At 42.6% G+C, this 16,491-nt stretch overlaps 1 protein-coding gene across 2 annotated transcripts in view; it reads right to left on the reverse strand.

Annotated features, from left to right (window-relative positions):
- Window positions 1-16,491, reverse strand: part of PREX2 (phosphatidylinositol-3,4,5-trisphosphate dependent Rac exchange factor 2) — a 280,651-nt gene that overhangs the window by 64,561 nt on the left and 199,599 nt on the right. For both annotated transcript variants that reach the window (XM_054020338.1, XM_054020337.1), the window contains exons 34-35: window positions 15,512-15,655; window positions 10,850-10,964 (exon numbers count right to left, since the gene is read on the reverse strand). In XM_054020338.1, the coding sequence (XP_053876313.1) occupies window positions 10,850-10,964; window positions 15,512-15,655 (259 nt within the window). The remainder of the gene's footprint in view (window positions 1-10,849; window positions 10,965-15,511; window positions 15,656-16,491) is intronic.

Consider the following 16,491-nt stretch of genomic DNA (forward strand, 5'->3'; position numbering starts at 1 on the left):
TTGAGCCAACCACACCTGGAGGGGTCTGAGACGTAGTCTGGCATAGTGGACCATGTATGTGCACACCGCCATATATCCCAGAAGCTTCATACAGTTTCTGGCCGTTGTTGTGGGGAACTGGCGGAGGTTCTCGATAATGTCCCTGAGGGCTTGGAAGTGTGGCTTGGGCAGGGATGCCCGGCTTGCACAGAGTCCAAGAGAGCCGCTATGAACTCTATTCTCTGTGTAGGGACCAGCATGGATTTGGGCATGTTTAGTATGAGGCCCAGACTGAGGAATGTGGTGCAGGCCAGGGCCACATGCACCTCCACTTGTGCTTGCGACTTGGCCTTGATGAGCCCGTCGTCCAGGTACAGGAATATTTGTACCTGACGTTTACAGAGGAAGGCTGCCACAACTGCCATGCACTTCGTGAACACCCTGGGAGCCATCGAAAGCCCAAACGGGAGCACCGTGAACTGTTAGTGCTGGCCACTGGCCACAAAGCGAAGAAACCATCAGGGCTGGGATAACAGAGATATGGAAGTAAGCGTTCTGCATGTTGAGGGCAGAGTACCAGTCCCCCGGATCCAGCGAAGGAATGATAGAGGCGAGGGAGACCTTGTGAAACCTGGCTTTCTTGATGAATGCATTGAGGTCAAAGACCCAGAATAGGTCGCAGTCCGCCCTTGGCCTTGGGGATAAGGAAATATCGGGAGTAAAATCTCTTGCCCCGAACTCCTGAGGAACCTCCTCTATTGCTCCCAGACCGAGGAGCGATTGCACCTCCTGGAGAAGGAGTTGCTTGTGAGAAAGGTCCCTGGAGAGGGATGGGGAAGGTGGGTGGGAAGGCGGGAGGGAAAAGAACTGGATAGAATATCCCACCCTATCATGCTCAGAACCCAGCGATCTGTTGTGATATGGGACCAAGCACGGTAGAAGTGGGATAGCCAGTTCACAAAGGGAAGGGAAGAATCCGGATTGAGTCCTGGTGCTCCGTCCTTGGGTGCACCTTCAAAAGTTAGGTTTTGGCCCTGGGGGCTGTTTGGATGAGACCTGACCTTGGCCTGAGGAGGACTGCGACTGGCGCCTCCTATTATTCCTGCCTCTTCTCCTGGCTGAGTCCTGCCTTGGGGGTCCAGAGTAGAAGCGGGAGGTGGGGCTGGGGTTTGAAGGCCTACCTTTGGGGTGCGGGAGTGTGGATCCCCAGGGACTTCAATGTCACCCTTGAGTCTTTCAGACAATGCAAGCGGGAGTCCATGTTCTTGGCAAACAAGCCCGCAGGGTCAAAGGGCAGGTACTGAATGGTGTTCTGGACCTCCGGGGGTATGCCTGAAACCTGTAACCAGGCGCTCCATCTCATGGTGATTGCTGTGGCCATGGTCTAAGCCTCAAAGTCAGCTGTGTATAGGGCAGCCTGGAGGGAGGTCCTTGACACACTTAGGCCTCCTCAAGAAGTGCCGCGAACTCCGGGCATGAGTCTGACAGGAGCAATTGCTGGAACTTAGCAAGCGCTCTCCAAGAATTGAAGGCATAGCAGCTGAGCACCGCTTGCTGATTAGCAACGCAAAGCTGGAGCCCCCTGGTCGAGTAGACTTTACAGCCAAAAAGGTCCATGACTTTGGGGCAGGACCCGGTTGACCTTGCCGCTCTTTGTGGCTCATCCCATCCACCACTAATGTTCCAGGCTGAGGGTGGGTAAAAACGTGTTCATACCCCTTCTGCGGCACAAAATACAGTACCTCCTTTCCACCCCTTTGGCCATAGGAGATATGGAGGCCGGGGTCTGCCATAGCACCTTTGTGGTGCTTTACACGGTATTTATAAGGGGCAACACTACCCTAGAAGGACCCTCTGGGGCAAGAATGTCCAACATTGGGTCCAAGTCTTCTGGCACCTCCTCAGCCTGAAGGTGTAAGTTTTGGGCCACCCTCCTAAGAAGGTTCCTGGTGCACCCTATTTTCCATCGCAGGGAGTGTGGTGGTAGAGGTGCCAGCCACCGCCTCATCCAGTGAAGAGGATGATGAGGCCTGTGGGACCAGGTCCTCCTGACCCTCAGACTCCCTGGAGTGTGGCTTGGGTACGTCTGCTCTATTTGGGGCGGACTGTGGCGCTGGTACCCACATGGGGTGCTGGCTCAAGAGTTGCACCCACTTGCAAAGACCCAGGGTCCTTGTCACATGGGGGGTCTTCAGGTGCTGTGGAAGTATGGTGCAGCACCGATGTGGCTGAAGTAGGAGCACAGGGCGTGGACACCATGGACATAGCTCTGGACCCCTGCCCTTGAACATGACGGTAGGCCCAAGGAGTCCAAAAGGGCCACCGTACCGGGCCCTGCCATTGTGGGGGCCAGGATACCACCAGTGCCAGCACGTCCCATGATCTGCAGTGCTCGGACAGTACCGACCAACTATGTTGAGAGATCGACGACTCAGTATCAAAGTCCGACGAACAGTCTGAGCAAGACCATGGAGGGGTGGAGCCCGATGGTGCTGGGGAATGGTACCATGGTGACGAGGAGCAGCGCCGTAGCATCGTTGGCTTGCCCCGGTGTTGAATGGGTGGTGGTGCCACCATCAGTGCTGCAAAAGGTGCAGTAGATTGTGCCATCGCCGGTGCTGGACCTCGCGACGCTGCCTGGACCGGTGCCAGTGGTCGTGCCTACAGGGCCGGGGACTGTGCCGTCAAGGCAATAAGGTATCTGGTGTGGAGGGAAGATCAATCTTGTCCTCCAGCTCCTCCCAAGATGGGGAGTCCACAAGCACCAGACTCGATGGAGCCCCTGTCAGGACCAGAGTCGACAGTGCCAAGATCTAAGGGCCAGGCTGTGGGTGCCCTGACATAGGACACACCCCGCTGGGATCCCTGTGCTGTTTCCTGATGGGGGACCAACCCCTCTCCGCCTTCTTCTTCTTCTTCTTATGCGACACTGGGGACTGAGAGTAGTGCTGCATGCTCAAACCTGCTTTGTGAGCCGGGGAGCAGTGTCTACACTCCCTGGAGGAGTCTTTTTTTCAGTGCTGAGGCATCCCGTACTGAAGCCAGTACAAAATACGCTCCGATGTTGCCAGTGCCGCTTCCGGTGCTGGCTGAGGGTGAAGAGCCTCCTCCATTAAAAGGAGCTTGAGGCGATAGTCCCACTCACTCTTCATCCTGGGTCTAAAGCTCCTGCAAATGGAGCAAGTATCTATTTGATGGCCCTCACCCAGGCACTTAAGGCTTCCCACAGTGTTCATAGGATTTAAACCGCTGAGACCGAGGCATACCTCGGCCAGGGGAGCTGGTGGGGGGGGACTCCCTGAAAGAGGCTAACTATAACTACTATTAAACTACTACTTTCAAGAACTATTTACAACTAACTAGAAGGTAACCATTAAGTAGGCACTTGCAAAGCAAGAGACTAAAGGAAGCTCCAATGACCATCACTGGCATTAAGAAGGAACTGAGTAGGCGGCAGGGCGGCAGTGTCCTATATACACCACCATGAAGGTGCCACTCCAGGGGGCTCCACAGCTGACCCGATGGTTACCACTAGGGGAAAAACCTTCCAACGATCGTGCACGCGGCGCGCACACTCACCTATTGGAATGGACATAAGCAAGCACTCAAAGAAGAATGTAAAGATACAATGCAGAAAGAATCAGCAAGCTTTAAACATAGTCTGGAGGTGACAACTTAGAGAGAGGTCGAAGTCAAAGATCACATTCTGGTTATGGGACCGAGTGACTGGCACAATGGTTATGTTGTCCACAGTGATGGAGAAAGGAGGTAGGAGGAACGGCTTCGGGAGGATGATCAGGAGCTCTATTTTAGCCACGTTGAGCAAGAGCTGACTGCTAGACATCCGTGAGGAAATGTCAGAGACACAGGCTGAGATTTTGGTTTGGCCAGAAGGAAACAGGTCTAGAATAGAGTCAGATCAGTGAGTCGTAGTTGAATTTGTGTTTGTGGATGAGATTACGCAGACACAAGGCATGGAGAGGGGAAGAGAAGCGAACCAAGGAGAGAGCTCTGTTGAACTGTGACCCAGGAACCTCGTTGTGACAACTGGCAGAGAGCACAGAGAGGTACAGAATTTTACAGGGATCCCTTGGGTCAAGTATATGCACAATAATTCACCAAAGAGTGTCATGAAAATTCTCTATTCAGAGCCAGTAGCTCACTGGTCATCATAATCATTGTGGAACATGTGTACAGATAACACTTAAAAAGTTATGCATCTATACTGGAAATTATGTTCTTAAAGGCTGGACATTAAAGGCAGGTCCCCACAGGTGACATGTCTCAGACAGATCCTGTTCAGGCAGGGGATAGTAGATGTTTAGTTCATCTCTGGTCATTGTGCATTGTGTGTCTCACAATGTAAGTCTATTTGCATACTGAGCCACCAGCTAATCAAGACTGTGAAATTAACAAGAGACTGCGAAATCTACAGGAAGGAACACACAGCAGGAGAGTGTCTGGTTTATTAATAAAGATCAGAGTACTATTTTGATAGATCAGGAGTTGCAAAAGAGACACAGTATCCTCTACCCAGGGGACAAGCTGGCAGCATATTCTGTCTAATAAAAAAAAGGATGACAGCCGGCCTTGGATGAAAAATGCTAGAAGGACTCTGGGAAGAGCTTTGCTCTATATAATGTGAAAATATCTAGTTAAATAAGTTTAGGCTCTAGAATGCATGTTCTGATTTTATATGTAACCATTTGTTTCCAATATTTCTACTTGCTGTTATTTGAATCTCTCCTCTTTGTTAAATAAACTTTTCCTTATTTTCACTATAAACATATCTAAGTGCTGTTTGTTACAAGGAGCGGTGACCTGGGCAAAGCCAGTAAGCTGAGTCTACTGCTTCTTTGGGAGCAGCGAATCTGTGAGTACTGTGAGTATCCAGCGCAACAAGGGCTGGACACTTCAGGGAGATGCTTGGACGGCTCAGGAATTGGAGCATGCCTATCGTTTACCTGCAGAGGGACAGCAGAGCCTGCATAGGCTGAGAGGGGAGCACTTTTGTTGTCTGTGTACATTTTTTTTATGAATCTAGCTAAATTTCAAAGCAAAATGTTGTTTTGAAACAAAAAGTTGAAGCATTTCATTTAAAAATATCAAAATGGACCATTTAGACTTTTTGAAGAACATTGTTTTCATTTTTTTTAATTAGACCAAAAACTATTAGCTGAATTTGACTTGAATTTGCAAATGATGTCATTTGACCAAAAAATGTATTTTTGGTCAATAATTATTTGCTGGAAAAAATGCTTAGCTCTACTCAAGGTATTTTTTAAGATGGGAGAGACTAGCATATGCTTGTATTGTGAAGGGAAAGAGTCAGAAGTAAGTGAGAGGTTAAGAAGAAGACTGGGCACGAGGGACATCAGGAGATGGGATGAGGTCACTTATATATCAGCTACTGTATCACTAAGGCATATGAGTGTAGGCCTTGCTGGAGCTTTAGGCATAACTAAAAATGTGAACCAAAAGATGTGAACTGGAGTAGGTCTGGCCTTGGTAGAATAGTAACACAGCAGGAATTGGCTAATGAAGGAAGCACTTCCCTGACTGGAGAGGATGGTGCAAGAATACCCAGAGTTCTCAAGTAACGATGTAAACAAATTTCCAAGTGACTGTACAGGAATACACTGACCCTTTGTAAGATTAGGATGGGATGACAGGATAATAGATGAGGATGTTTTGTTCGAACTAGCAGGCACAAGTTATAAGAGTGGTAACTAACAACATCTGGAGTGTAATGGGTAACTGTCTTGTATCAGTGTATAAAAGAAGTCATACGAGGGGCAACTTTGTATAGGTCAAGGGGATAGGACCCTAGTGGGCCTTTACCTTATCACAGGCATACATGTATTAGTGTCCCTGTGACCCATTGGACAGGGCACCAGTACCGTGCTTTGCCAACAATAAACCTGGCCAAGTGCCTTCGCCACTGAACCGAGCCTGTGGTCTTTCTTATGAATAACATTGAGTTCTACTGAATTAACATGGAGCACTGTTTGCTAGTGCAGCTGACATCAAAACTCCAAGAACAGCAGCACTGAGCAGCAGCATTCTGTGGCATTAACAACAGTAAGCTCTTTATATTCTTCTTCTAACTTAGAAGATAACTGCTGAGTTATCAAACATATAGTAATAAAAATGTTTAAAATCTTTGCTGACTTAATTGCTTTCTTCTGGTTGCGCAACATCTCATTAAGAAACCTTTAGGTCAGAATAAATTTACAATGCTGGCAACTGTCACCACCTTCCCAATTTGCAAATAGAATTTTTTTCCCTGCAAGTGTCAGGGAAACAAATGGCGACACTTGGTTAACTATAAAAATAAATGCAATCTGGCTAGCAGTGTGAAAAATAAATGTACACCCATTAAGAATGAGTATGGTGCAGATGTTAAAATTTGTTTTTAAAAAAATCATAGTTTTATTTATTTACTTCTGAAGTAACAGCTTTCCACAGATAAAGGTTTTCCTACGTGTTGATGCATCTTTTCTGGAATTCTGTAGCAACTCTAATACTTCACTGCACTAAAATTATAAGTTTCTTATAGTAGTGATTTGATTAAAACTGCTAGGGTTGAGTTAAATAAGAAAGATGGAGAGAGGTTCTATCCTTCCCCCATACACATTTTGTACTATAGCTTCCTCATGAAAATCCTATGATTTATGTTTCAGTCTTGATATATAGTACTTGCAAAAGCCTAAAAACAAGAACTGTAAAAGATTAAAGTTTTATGACTGCCCAACTCAGAGTCAAAGAGAGCAGTTTTGTATCTAGGCCAACATATCTGCTATATCACTGGTGATATTATGAAGAAGCTGGTCAGAGTTCCATCATTAAGATTGTGTTTTGCAATTAAAGCATGGACTCAACCTTCCTGTTATGTATGATGAATAAAGCATACTCTCTTATTTCTTTTATCTTTTTTACAGTGCAAATACTTGTAATAAAAAATACTCATATGAAGTGAGCACTGTACACTTTGTATTCTGTACTGTAATTGAAATCAATATATTTGAAAATGTAGAAAACATCCAAAAATATTTCTAATAAATTTAAATTGGTGTTCTATTATTGTTTAACGGTGTGATTAAAACTGCAATTAATTGCAAATATTTTTTTTAAATCATTTGACAGCCCTAGTAGATTCTACTACCTGCAGAGTTAAAAGTTATACTTCCAGAACTTCCAGGGAGCATGCATACATTTCCATGAGATATTTAATTTCAATTTTATGGTTTTCTTTGAGAACTATTATCCAAATGTCACTGAGTTTTGCTGCTATAGTTACTTTATTAGAGTCTCGTAGCCAAACACCTATTCTGACTAGCAACTGGCAGAACAAGAATATTAGCATCTGCTTTTCTGGATTTCTTGTACTCTATTTTCACATTATATTACATATGCAGTTAATTCCTGAAGCTCCCTTGTCCCTCATTTATGGGATGTGGTATGATCACAATTAAAAAGTCAGCACTTACAAACACTTACCACATTAGTATTGGACATAACAGGGTTTTTTTCCTATACTGAGAATACAAAAGACCCACTCGACACCCCTATGAAATTTTTGGTAAATCTTGACTGTTTAATCATGACTTTTTGAAAAAGTATTGTCCTAGAGATTGGCCACCGGTCAGGTTTGTGCGTAAAGATGGCCTTAAGAGTACTGTTATCTCATTAAAGCTGCAGCAGGAACTAAGATAGGAAGAACATAATAATGCACAGCAGTAGCCACCTTGTTCTGTGCTCTTTCCAGCTCACACAAGCTAAGTAGGATCAGGCAGCATCAGCACTTTTAGGCCAATTAAGTGAGTGAGATTTTTGCCATTGATTTCAGTAAGCTTTAGGTCAGGCCCTTGGATAGTAAACCTCCTCAACTAGCTGTCTTGTGCCGCTGGTGTAAGAGCCAAGTAATTTGGAAACAGAACTTCTTCAGTGAAAGGCTGGCCTCAGCTAGCCCATGTGTTGCCATGGTCAGAGAAAGCTGCAGAACCCATGTTTCACACAAGTACTTCCACAATAAACGAACCAGTAGAAGAAACTGAGAACATGCTCCTGGATGACAGTAAATGAAACAAGAGAAGAGTGAATGCAATAGGGTGCCTAATTATTATAATGATAGTTGGGTTAAAAGTGCAGAGACACAGATATAGTAAACAGAAAGGAAATGCACAATTTTTATTGAATATCTTTTACAAACTCCTAAAGGAATTTCTGAAAGTCCATCAATGAGGTAAAACAGAAGAACACTATGTACACCTAGACATATTTTCAGAAGAAAAGCACAGAGACCCTCTCTTGAAAATGGTGAGTGGAAGGAACTGTACATTTAATACTGGGATCTTCACTCTTTTTTTAATACTGCTCACTGTTCCCTATCCAAGTACTGTCACTTTAAGAAAAGTTTGGACAGGATGAATGTGTTCTCTTTCCTCCTCCTTCCCCTTTCTCCTACATCTTTATCTCATCGTTCTTTCCCCCACTTCTCATTTCTTCTTTTAAAAGCCGCCCACCTTCTCAGAGCTAATGGGAACCAGATACCATTACAGATTTCATCAGCCTCATGAAGCTAGAAAAACAAAAAGCCACAATTTTACTGCATTCTTGATTTTCCAGTGAGCCTTTTTAAAATTCATCTACAAATATAGCCTACTCAGAGAAATGGCTTCCACAAATGCAGTGAAAACGCCTAATATCTATTCTCCTAGGCTTGTTACATTACTTTACACATAAATAAAAGCAGAAATTTTTCTGTAAGAAAAATTCCACTGGATGTTATTTCCTCATGGAATACACCATCTTGTGATCACTAGAATGCACCATCTTGTGATCTTTTTATGCACACTGTACAGTGCATGTGCATATCTCTTGGTTGCAATTGAAGCAAATACCCATGTTTATTTTTCTTTTTTTGTTGACACGCTGGTATTGAGCTTCCAGGAAAACTGCATGGGCTGTTAAATCCTGTTCTGTAGAAATTAAGTAAATAAACCTACAAAATTAGCTTATAATATTTAACAATGCTGATATCAATACATCAATTCATTAACCAAATACAGCTGTAACTCATGATATAGCAATATAGCATTTATCAGTGTCCTTTAGGGAATTTAAGTATACCAGTTTATGGTGTTCATCTCAAGGTAGATATTAATTTAACTGGTATGCACAAAAACTCTAGATTGTCCTACGTGAGGCATTTCAATCTTACTTTAAACTGAAACTGATAGATTATTTCTTGAATTGCTTGAGTATATGCACTGAAATGGTATTATAGTTTTCTAGATTTACTAGAAAATAAACTAGAGATTAACCTGAATCTAAACCCATTATGCAAAAACTCCCACTAAGTGTTGGATGTTCACACCCACCTTTAAAAGTTGTGGGACAATCTGTATATTAATCCCTCCCATGCACCTCCCCCATCAAATGTAAACCTAATATTTTTATAAAAATAATATTTCCACAGAATTACAATAGAAATTTTTAGTTCTGTTACAAAATATTTTAAGGGAATCATTTCTTGTCTTTAACATTTTGCTAAGTCATTTTCCCTACATTATAAAGAATTGTGAGTATTGATTGGGGTTCTCAAATTTTTACATATGTGGGTGCTTATAAGAGAGGTTGGCTCAGATATCACTTTCCATTACTTTTGTGATCACCCAGACTGTTCCCTTCTCATATGCAATCAAATAACAACCTTGCAGCAACTATACTAATAGTGTACAGGGAAAAATATTAGGAAACAATTTCATTATTTTCACTTGTCTTTCAATGCAATTTAGCAATGCAAGGAGGAGAGCCAGAACCATGAGACCAGCCGGTGACTGTGAACTACCAGTCAGGGCCGGCTTTAAGCCGATTCCCCAGAATCGGGCGACGCGCCTAAGAGGGCCCCGCTTCAGGGGTCTTCGGCGGCATTTTGGCGTTGGGGGGTCCGTTCCGGGTGTTGGTGTCACTAGGCATAACCCCTAGGCAACTCGTGAGGGTGGAAGACCACGAGTGTCGATGAAGCCTTCCTGCACTAGGCCTAAATGAAGCAAAGCTCCTCCATGTTTGAACTTTAATCGACCTAACAAGTCAGCAACAGAGAATGGAATGTGTAACAGTCAGTTATCAGTTGCAACACTGCTCAAACCGGTATAAAGCGGTTGTAATAAGGCCTGCATGCTTCTGGCTGAAAGGCAAAATAACAGATCAAAGGGAAAAGGACAAGATAACGGTTCACAGAAGAGTTACTAACAAGCTAGACTTATAGCCGCCAAGATGACTTAACTGCTTAAATATAAACGCTACTGCTTAATGTAACTACTATAGGAGGAAGGGAGGGGGAAAGAGGGAAGGCGGGGGGAAAGGGAAGAGCTTAGTTACAGTAAAGTATAAAAAGAGAAAACTTGCTTATGTTGGTGTGCTTGATCTGAGACATGCCAAGTCTCCTTGCACCGCTTTGAGATCTCAAATAAAACTTTGATTGCTTCTCCACCCTAGTGTGCTCATTGGCGCGACGCACACCGGGCAACGAACCCCGCTGTTGCTTTCCTCGGGCACTCTGTGCCGGCAACACGGGGGTCTTTGGTGGCATTTCAGCGGCCGGGGGTCCGCTCTGGGGGTCTTCAGCGGCATTTTGCTGGTGGGGGGTCCTTCGGTGCCGCGGAAGACCCGGAATCAACTCCCCGCCACCAAAGTGACGCTGAAGCCCCGGACCGCCGCCCGGTATTGGAATCAGGCCCCGCGGGTCATAAAGCCGGCCCTGCTACCAGTGCTCCATGGACCACAATCTGAGAAAGTCTGGTTTAGGTTAATTTAAAATATAAATCTACATAGCCACCATAGGGAAGACTGGCTCACTACCTACCTGAGTTTCTGGTTATACTGTTTGACCTTTTCCAGTGACGCTGCATTAATCTGGGCTTGAAATTCTTCTACGGACACATTGTCTCTGTAATAATATCCTTCCATGCTCTCCAGTGCTGTGATAAGAGGGAAAAAATCAGTATGAAATATTTACTATACTCTTTCTCTGCAGTTAGAATCTGTCTGCAGTCTAGTGCCATACTTCTTAATCTTGAGGCTGTGACCCTCAACATTGATTGTAAAGCTGTTTCTGTGTGTCATCAAATTTCTACAGATCTTTCTCTAAGACTTTGTTTACAAGAAAAACATTTCTTGCCCTTAAGAAAAACTGTAAGAGACAGGGCTAATATCAGTTCTGTGATTCTAATTAGAGTGCTTCTGCCCTCTGAATGTAAATACACAGGCACAATTTAGAACAGATTTTAGTTCTGAGGTGACCTTGGAAACTTCTGGTACAATGAGATACTGTAGCAGTGGTTAGGCTACAGAAAAGGAAGGGACACATAATGACTCTCTTTTACGAGGCCTGATCTTGGGATACGTGCAGCCCCTGAAACTCCAGTTGCTTTATTCGAAAGTTTCAGGTGTTCAGTATTTCTCAGGACCAGGCTCCACTAAAAAACTTTTCCATACAGCCTGGAAAATGCCTTCGTGGACTGAAAAAAAAATCTCTACTTTGGGATCAGAAATGTTTTCAGTGTCATGTAAACTTTACTCTGACTCCCTGTCAGTTAATGTATATACATCTATAATTAAATTAAATGGAGGGGGTGGAGAAGTGAAAAATGACAGAGTGATGAGGTAAATCATTTAACCCTTATACTTTTGGCACACTTTTCTAGTTCACACAAAAAAACAAAAACAAAAAACAAAAAAACCCCCACTCAATTTAATGTAGGTAGTCAGGATGTTAAATCGTTTTTATAGCTGAGTCATACCAACTTTAAAAGACCTATGAGTGTGCAGCTGAGAAATCAAGATCTTCACATTCTGATCTTATTAGATTAATCTCATAATATAGAAATGGGACTTCAGTTAAATACCTGTGGGGGAGAAGCACTCTACAAATTTTAAGAGTTAGTTACCCAAAAGAACGATCAGAAAATGCATCTAATAAGCAGAATTTTTATGGGGACAGCTTGCAGGTTCCGAGCCCCAGTTGCACACCAAATACTAATTCTCATGACAATTCTTAATGTGACCAGTCAGTAAATAATTCATTCATTGTTCAAGAACATGCAAATCACAGTTCCACTGAGTACTTATAGGGTTCATAATTTTGCTTCTGTACAAAAAAGATGGTAAAGACCAATGATCAAATTGCCTCCTAAGATGCCTGTCTTGAGCTCAACCAGACAGAGCCCATGTGGAGGGCACACTGTTATCATTGGTATCTGCATGGTTGTAGGTTTCCAAGTTAGTAGGTTCTGTTGCAGAATTGGGACCTTACTGTGTAGAACAGTTTTGCTCTCCCCTTAAAGAGAGAAGAGGGCATTGTAATTACAATGAAGAGGGAGAAAATATGTGGGGATATTTCTATTGTCATAAAGTCTTCTGAATTCCCAGTGGGTGAGTTTATAGCTACTGAATAAATAAGTTTAAAAAAAATCAAACTCTGCAGAAGCACTCTGTTTTGTATATTTAAAACCAGAATAGAAAAGTCTAGACTGAGGTTAAATGTGAACTGCCAAAAAATGTTAAAAATAAAAACAAATGTTAATTTCAAAGTTAAACAGGTTAATTAGCTCAACTGCAAATGTAAATCCGAAATAAAGAGTTTGATTTTTTTTAAACTTATTTATTCAGTAGATATAAACTCACCCACTGGGAATTCAGAAGACTTTATGACAATAGAAATATCCCCACATATTTTCTCCCTCTCTCTTTCACACACATATATCATATTCATACAAACACACATGCTCTGATCCTGCAAGGAAATATCATTTCTGTCCTTTTGAGATCTGTATAGTTAATCACATGGTTCTAAAAAGTCTGGTTTACAGGTAGAGGGATACATAAGACATGGTAAAGATTTCTAAAGCTCTCTACAAATTTTCTAAGGCCCCAGTCCTACAACTGTTTATACACATGCTTAACTTTATATATTGGAACTCAATTAGACTACTCACTAGCATAAGGTTAAGCATGTGTGTATTTGCAGGAATGGGGACTAAAATTGTTTTTTTTCTTCTGTAAAATACAAAACACATGATGGTGTAATATGAAGATTTAAGTGTCACTCATCTGAAGTGACCTTCACTGACTCATGTATTCATCCTGCAAGTAACAAAAACCCTTTCCAAACTCATGCTGCTAAAAATCTTTTATACAACAACACCATGTAGACTCTGTATTTAGGCTGGAAAATAGCTTGGCTCTATTGAGTCTCAGACAGCAAGACTTTTTCTCCAAAAAATAAACAGCTGCATCTACAAAATGCTCAGTTCTTGGAGATGACATTTTCTCTCTTGATCATGAACAGATTTCAGTTAGATTTGGAGAGTTTCTTGTCAGCCAGTGTAAATGAAGATCACAGCTTTGATAGTACATCATTATAAAACTGATGTGAAAATGAGTCACAGCTCAATGTGCGTGTAAGAAAAACGAAAGTGAAGTTACAATAGTTCAATGCATCAGTCAGTAAGACTTTTGTCATCACTAGAAGGATAGCATGTCTACCTTCTGCAGCTGGGTAAAGTGATGATAGGAAGGAGGAAATGGGTGTTATGCAAGGCATCTGGTTCTCCCCTTGTTCAGAGTATTTTTCAGAAAGATGTAGAGTTTAACATGGATCCCAGATCCAATACAGATGTGGGTGAAACTGGCTGATTTCACAAAGCCAACCTCACCGGTGAACTAGGATGGATTTTCTCAATGACATTTTGATAGGATAGTGAATAAAGAAATCTCAGGAGTTTAAATACTGCAAATTATTAAATAGCTGGGCCTTCTGGGAATCCTGGTGTCTTGCTCCCTTCCTCAAGCTAGCTGATGGGGAACACAGCTAGTGCCATGTCTGAACTTGTCTGCTGAGACCAGGGGGCATGTCTTAATATCCAACCACCTGTCAGGAATCAGGGCCTGCAGCACAGGCAGCCTCATCAGTACAGCTGGCCTGCAGCAAGCTGACCATAACGTCTGTTTGGCTGGAAGGGTCTGCAGGGTGGCTCTGAAGACAGCAGAAGCAGTTAGCTGACTGCTTGATGCTCATGCCCACCACTGTGAAGTCTCCTGTGTTACCTTGTTTCTGCTGCTCCTGCCTTGCACCTAGCCTTGTCTCTGTCCTGCCCTGCCTTGAATTCCTCCTTGCTCCAGTTCCTGACCTCCAGCTTGACTCATGACTTTGTTTCCTGACTATTGACTCTGGCTTGACCCTGGGTTCAAGTATCCAGTTCTTGTCCTCTGATCTGACTCTTGGCTACAGCTTCCGACCACTGATGCCTGCTCCAACCATTAGGCATGATGCCTGCTCTGAACAATAGGTTTAACGGCCCTCATCCCAGTTGCCTGACGCTACTGCCCCATTCGGTGTAAAAAGACACGGGCAATTCTGCAGCACATTCTGTACAGGAAAGAAACTTTAATATTTTCAAGATCATATTGGAGCCAAGCTATTTCCCATTCTTTGTGTGTTTTTATCATCTCATCATCTGCTGAGATGTTCCTGCTGTTATTCAGTCTCCTCATTGCCCCTCCAGTGGCTGAATTTAAATCTATAAATAGTTTAAATGAAAAATCATTCAACTTTTTCTTTGGGACTTCATTTAAATTTGAGCTAACACCTTTTACTTTCAAAGATGTATTTGTCTTGACTTTAGCCTGAGGGTTTGCTATTCACCTTTAAATATTTTTGCATTGTAGTTACTTTTTATTAGATCAAAAGTTTCCACAAATTCTTCCTTTCCTTCATTTATTTGATTTATGAGTCCATTTCGGGTGTGTGCCAAGGACCTCCTGCAACATACTGAGAGCTCTCAACTCCCACTGAACTCAAAGGAAGCTGAAGGCAATCAGCACTTGGCAGGAGGCATTTACCACTTTGGTGAATCAAACCCTATGGTCCTGATGACTATAATGACACCACTGCTCACTGTAGGGAATATGCAATTTACAAACAACATAAGCATCAATGCCATTCATCCTTTCACTAATGTTTGTGGTGTCATGGCTACAGATACCTGGAAAAGATATTTAACTCTCCATATGTTTTGAAGAAGAATCACAGCTGATATCACCTTAGTCCTTTACCTGTTTTTTCTTGCTTTGTTCATTTGGAAAATGAAATTTTTTTCAATTTAAGAGAATTTTCAGGTCTGAGAATTGCCCACTAATATCCACATTGAATGAACTTACAAAAAAACAAACAAAAAGATGATCCACTTATTCTCTGCAGTCGGTGTCTGTATGATTGGTTTAAACTCAGAAGTATGCTCTGGAAGAGTTTATATGAAAAATATACTTCATTCCTTAAAATTAAAATTCATCTCAGAATTAGAACCCCAATTCAACAAAGTATTTGAATTGAGGCCCTAATTCTGAACTTAATGAGACTATTCATGTGCTCAGAGCTACACATGTGATTAAGTACCTTGCTGAATCAGGGCTAAGATGGGACTGCAGATTTTCCAGACACTATTTGAAGGTATAGAAAAAGAATTACCTTGTGCAAAAAGTACTGGGTGGATTTTAAACCCTCCTCCATTCTTCAGCTTTTGAGGAAGCTGCTCAAAATGGTAACTATCAAGATAAAAGTAAACCTTCAAAGCTTGCCGGCTTCCTTCTGCTTGATATGTGATTGGAACATCTAAGAAAATAGTTAACATTGCCATGTTATTAATAGCCAACAACTATGTGATATTTTCTCTTCCAAAAACTAGAAAGAATGTTACACTCAAAAATTATATATAGCCAAATTCCTGTCCCTATTCTGCCTGCTTTGCAATGGAACACCACCACAAAGCAGGCAGAAAGATGCCTTAACAGCCAACCACAGGTTCCTGCAACAGAGGGGAATCTTCAGGTGGTGTAAAGGTGATTCTACACCACCTACTTTCCCACAGATCTATGAAGGGTGGGGAGGAAGCATGCCAGTGGCAGGAGGGAGTGGGGTGTAGTGCATACTGCTTTTTTTTATCCTCATCTGGGACAGCAGACCCTTTGTGATCACAGCAGCTGGCATGAATTAAAGCAACCCATAGGCTGCTTTAAGTTATGCCTGGGCCCACTTTGGCCTCTAGCCAGACCAGGATCAGTGGAGTAGACAGATGCCTTACAGCAACCTTTCACTCCCCTCTTCTCAGTGATGCCAAGTATAAACTCTGTGTACTTAAGAATGTGTCCCATGATATTAATTCTAGTCATTGATCCATGGCCTGCTCACATCAGAATGTCTGTAATGCATAAAGCTGAGGAATATATAACTACAGAACCATTCAATGAATAATAAATTGGAGACTCATTTTCTGACAACTGATTTCTTACTGTACAGTACATAAAATTATATAATAGTATGTTTCATTACACACTGACACACCAGATGTCACTCTGAATTAAATGGGAAGTTCCCTTTCACATTGGTTTAGATTCCTAGATCTTCTAATGCCTCTGGCTCTATCATTTGCAAATAATTACCCAATGTAC

The sequence above is a fragment of the Malaclemys terrapin genome, chromosome 2, assembly GCF_027887155.1.
Source record: "Malaclemys terrapin pileata isolate rMalTer1 chromosome 2, rMalTer1.hap1, whole genome shotgun sequence".
Lineage (NCBI taxonomy): Eukaryota > Metazoa > Chordata > Testudines > Emydidae > Malaclemys > Malaclemys terrapin.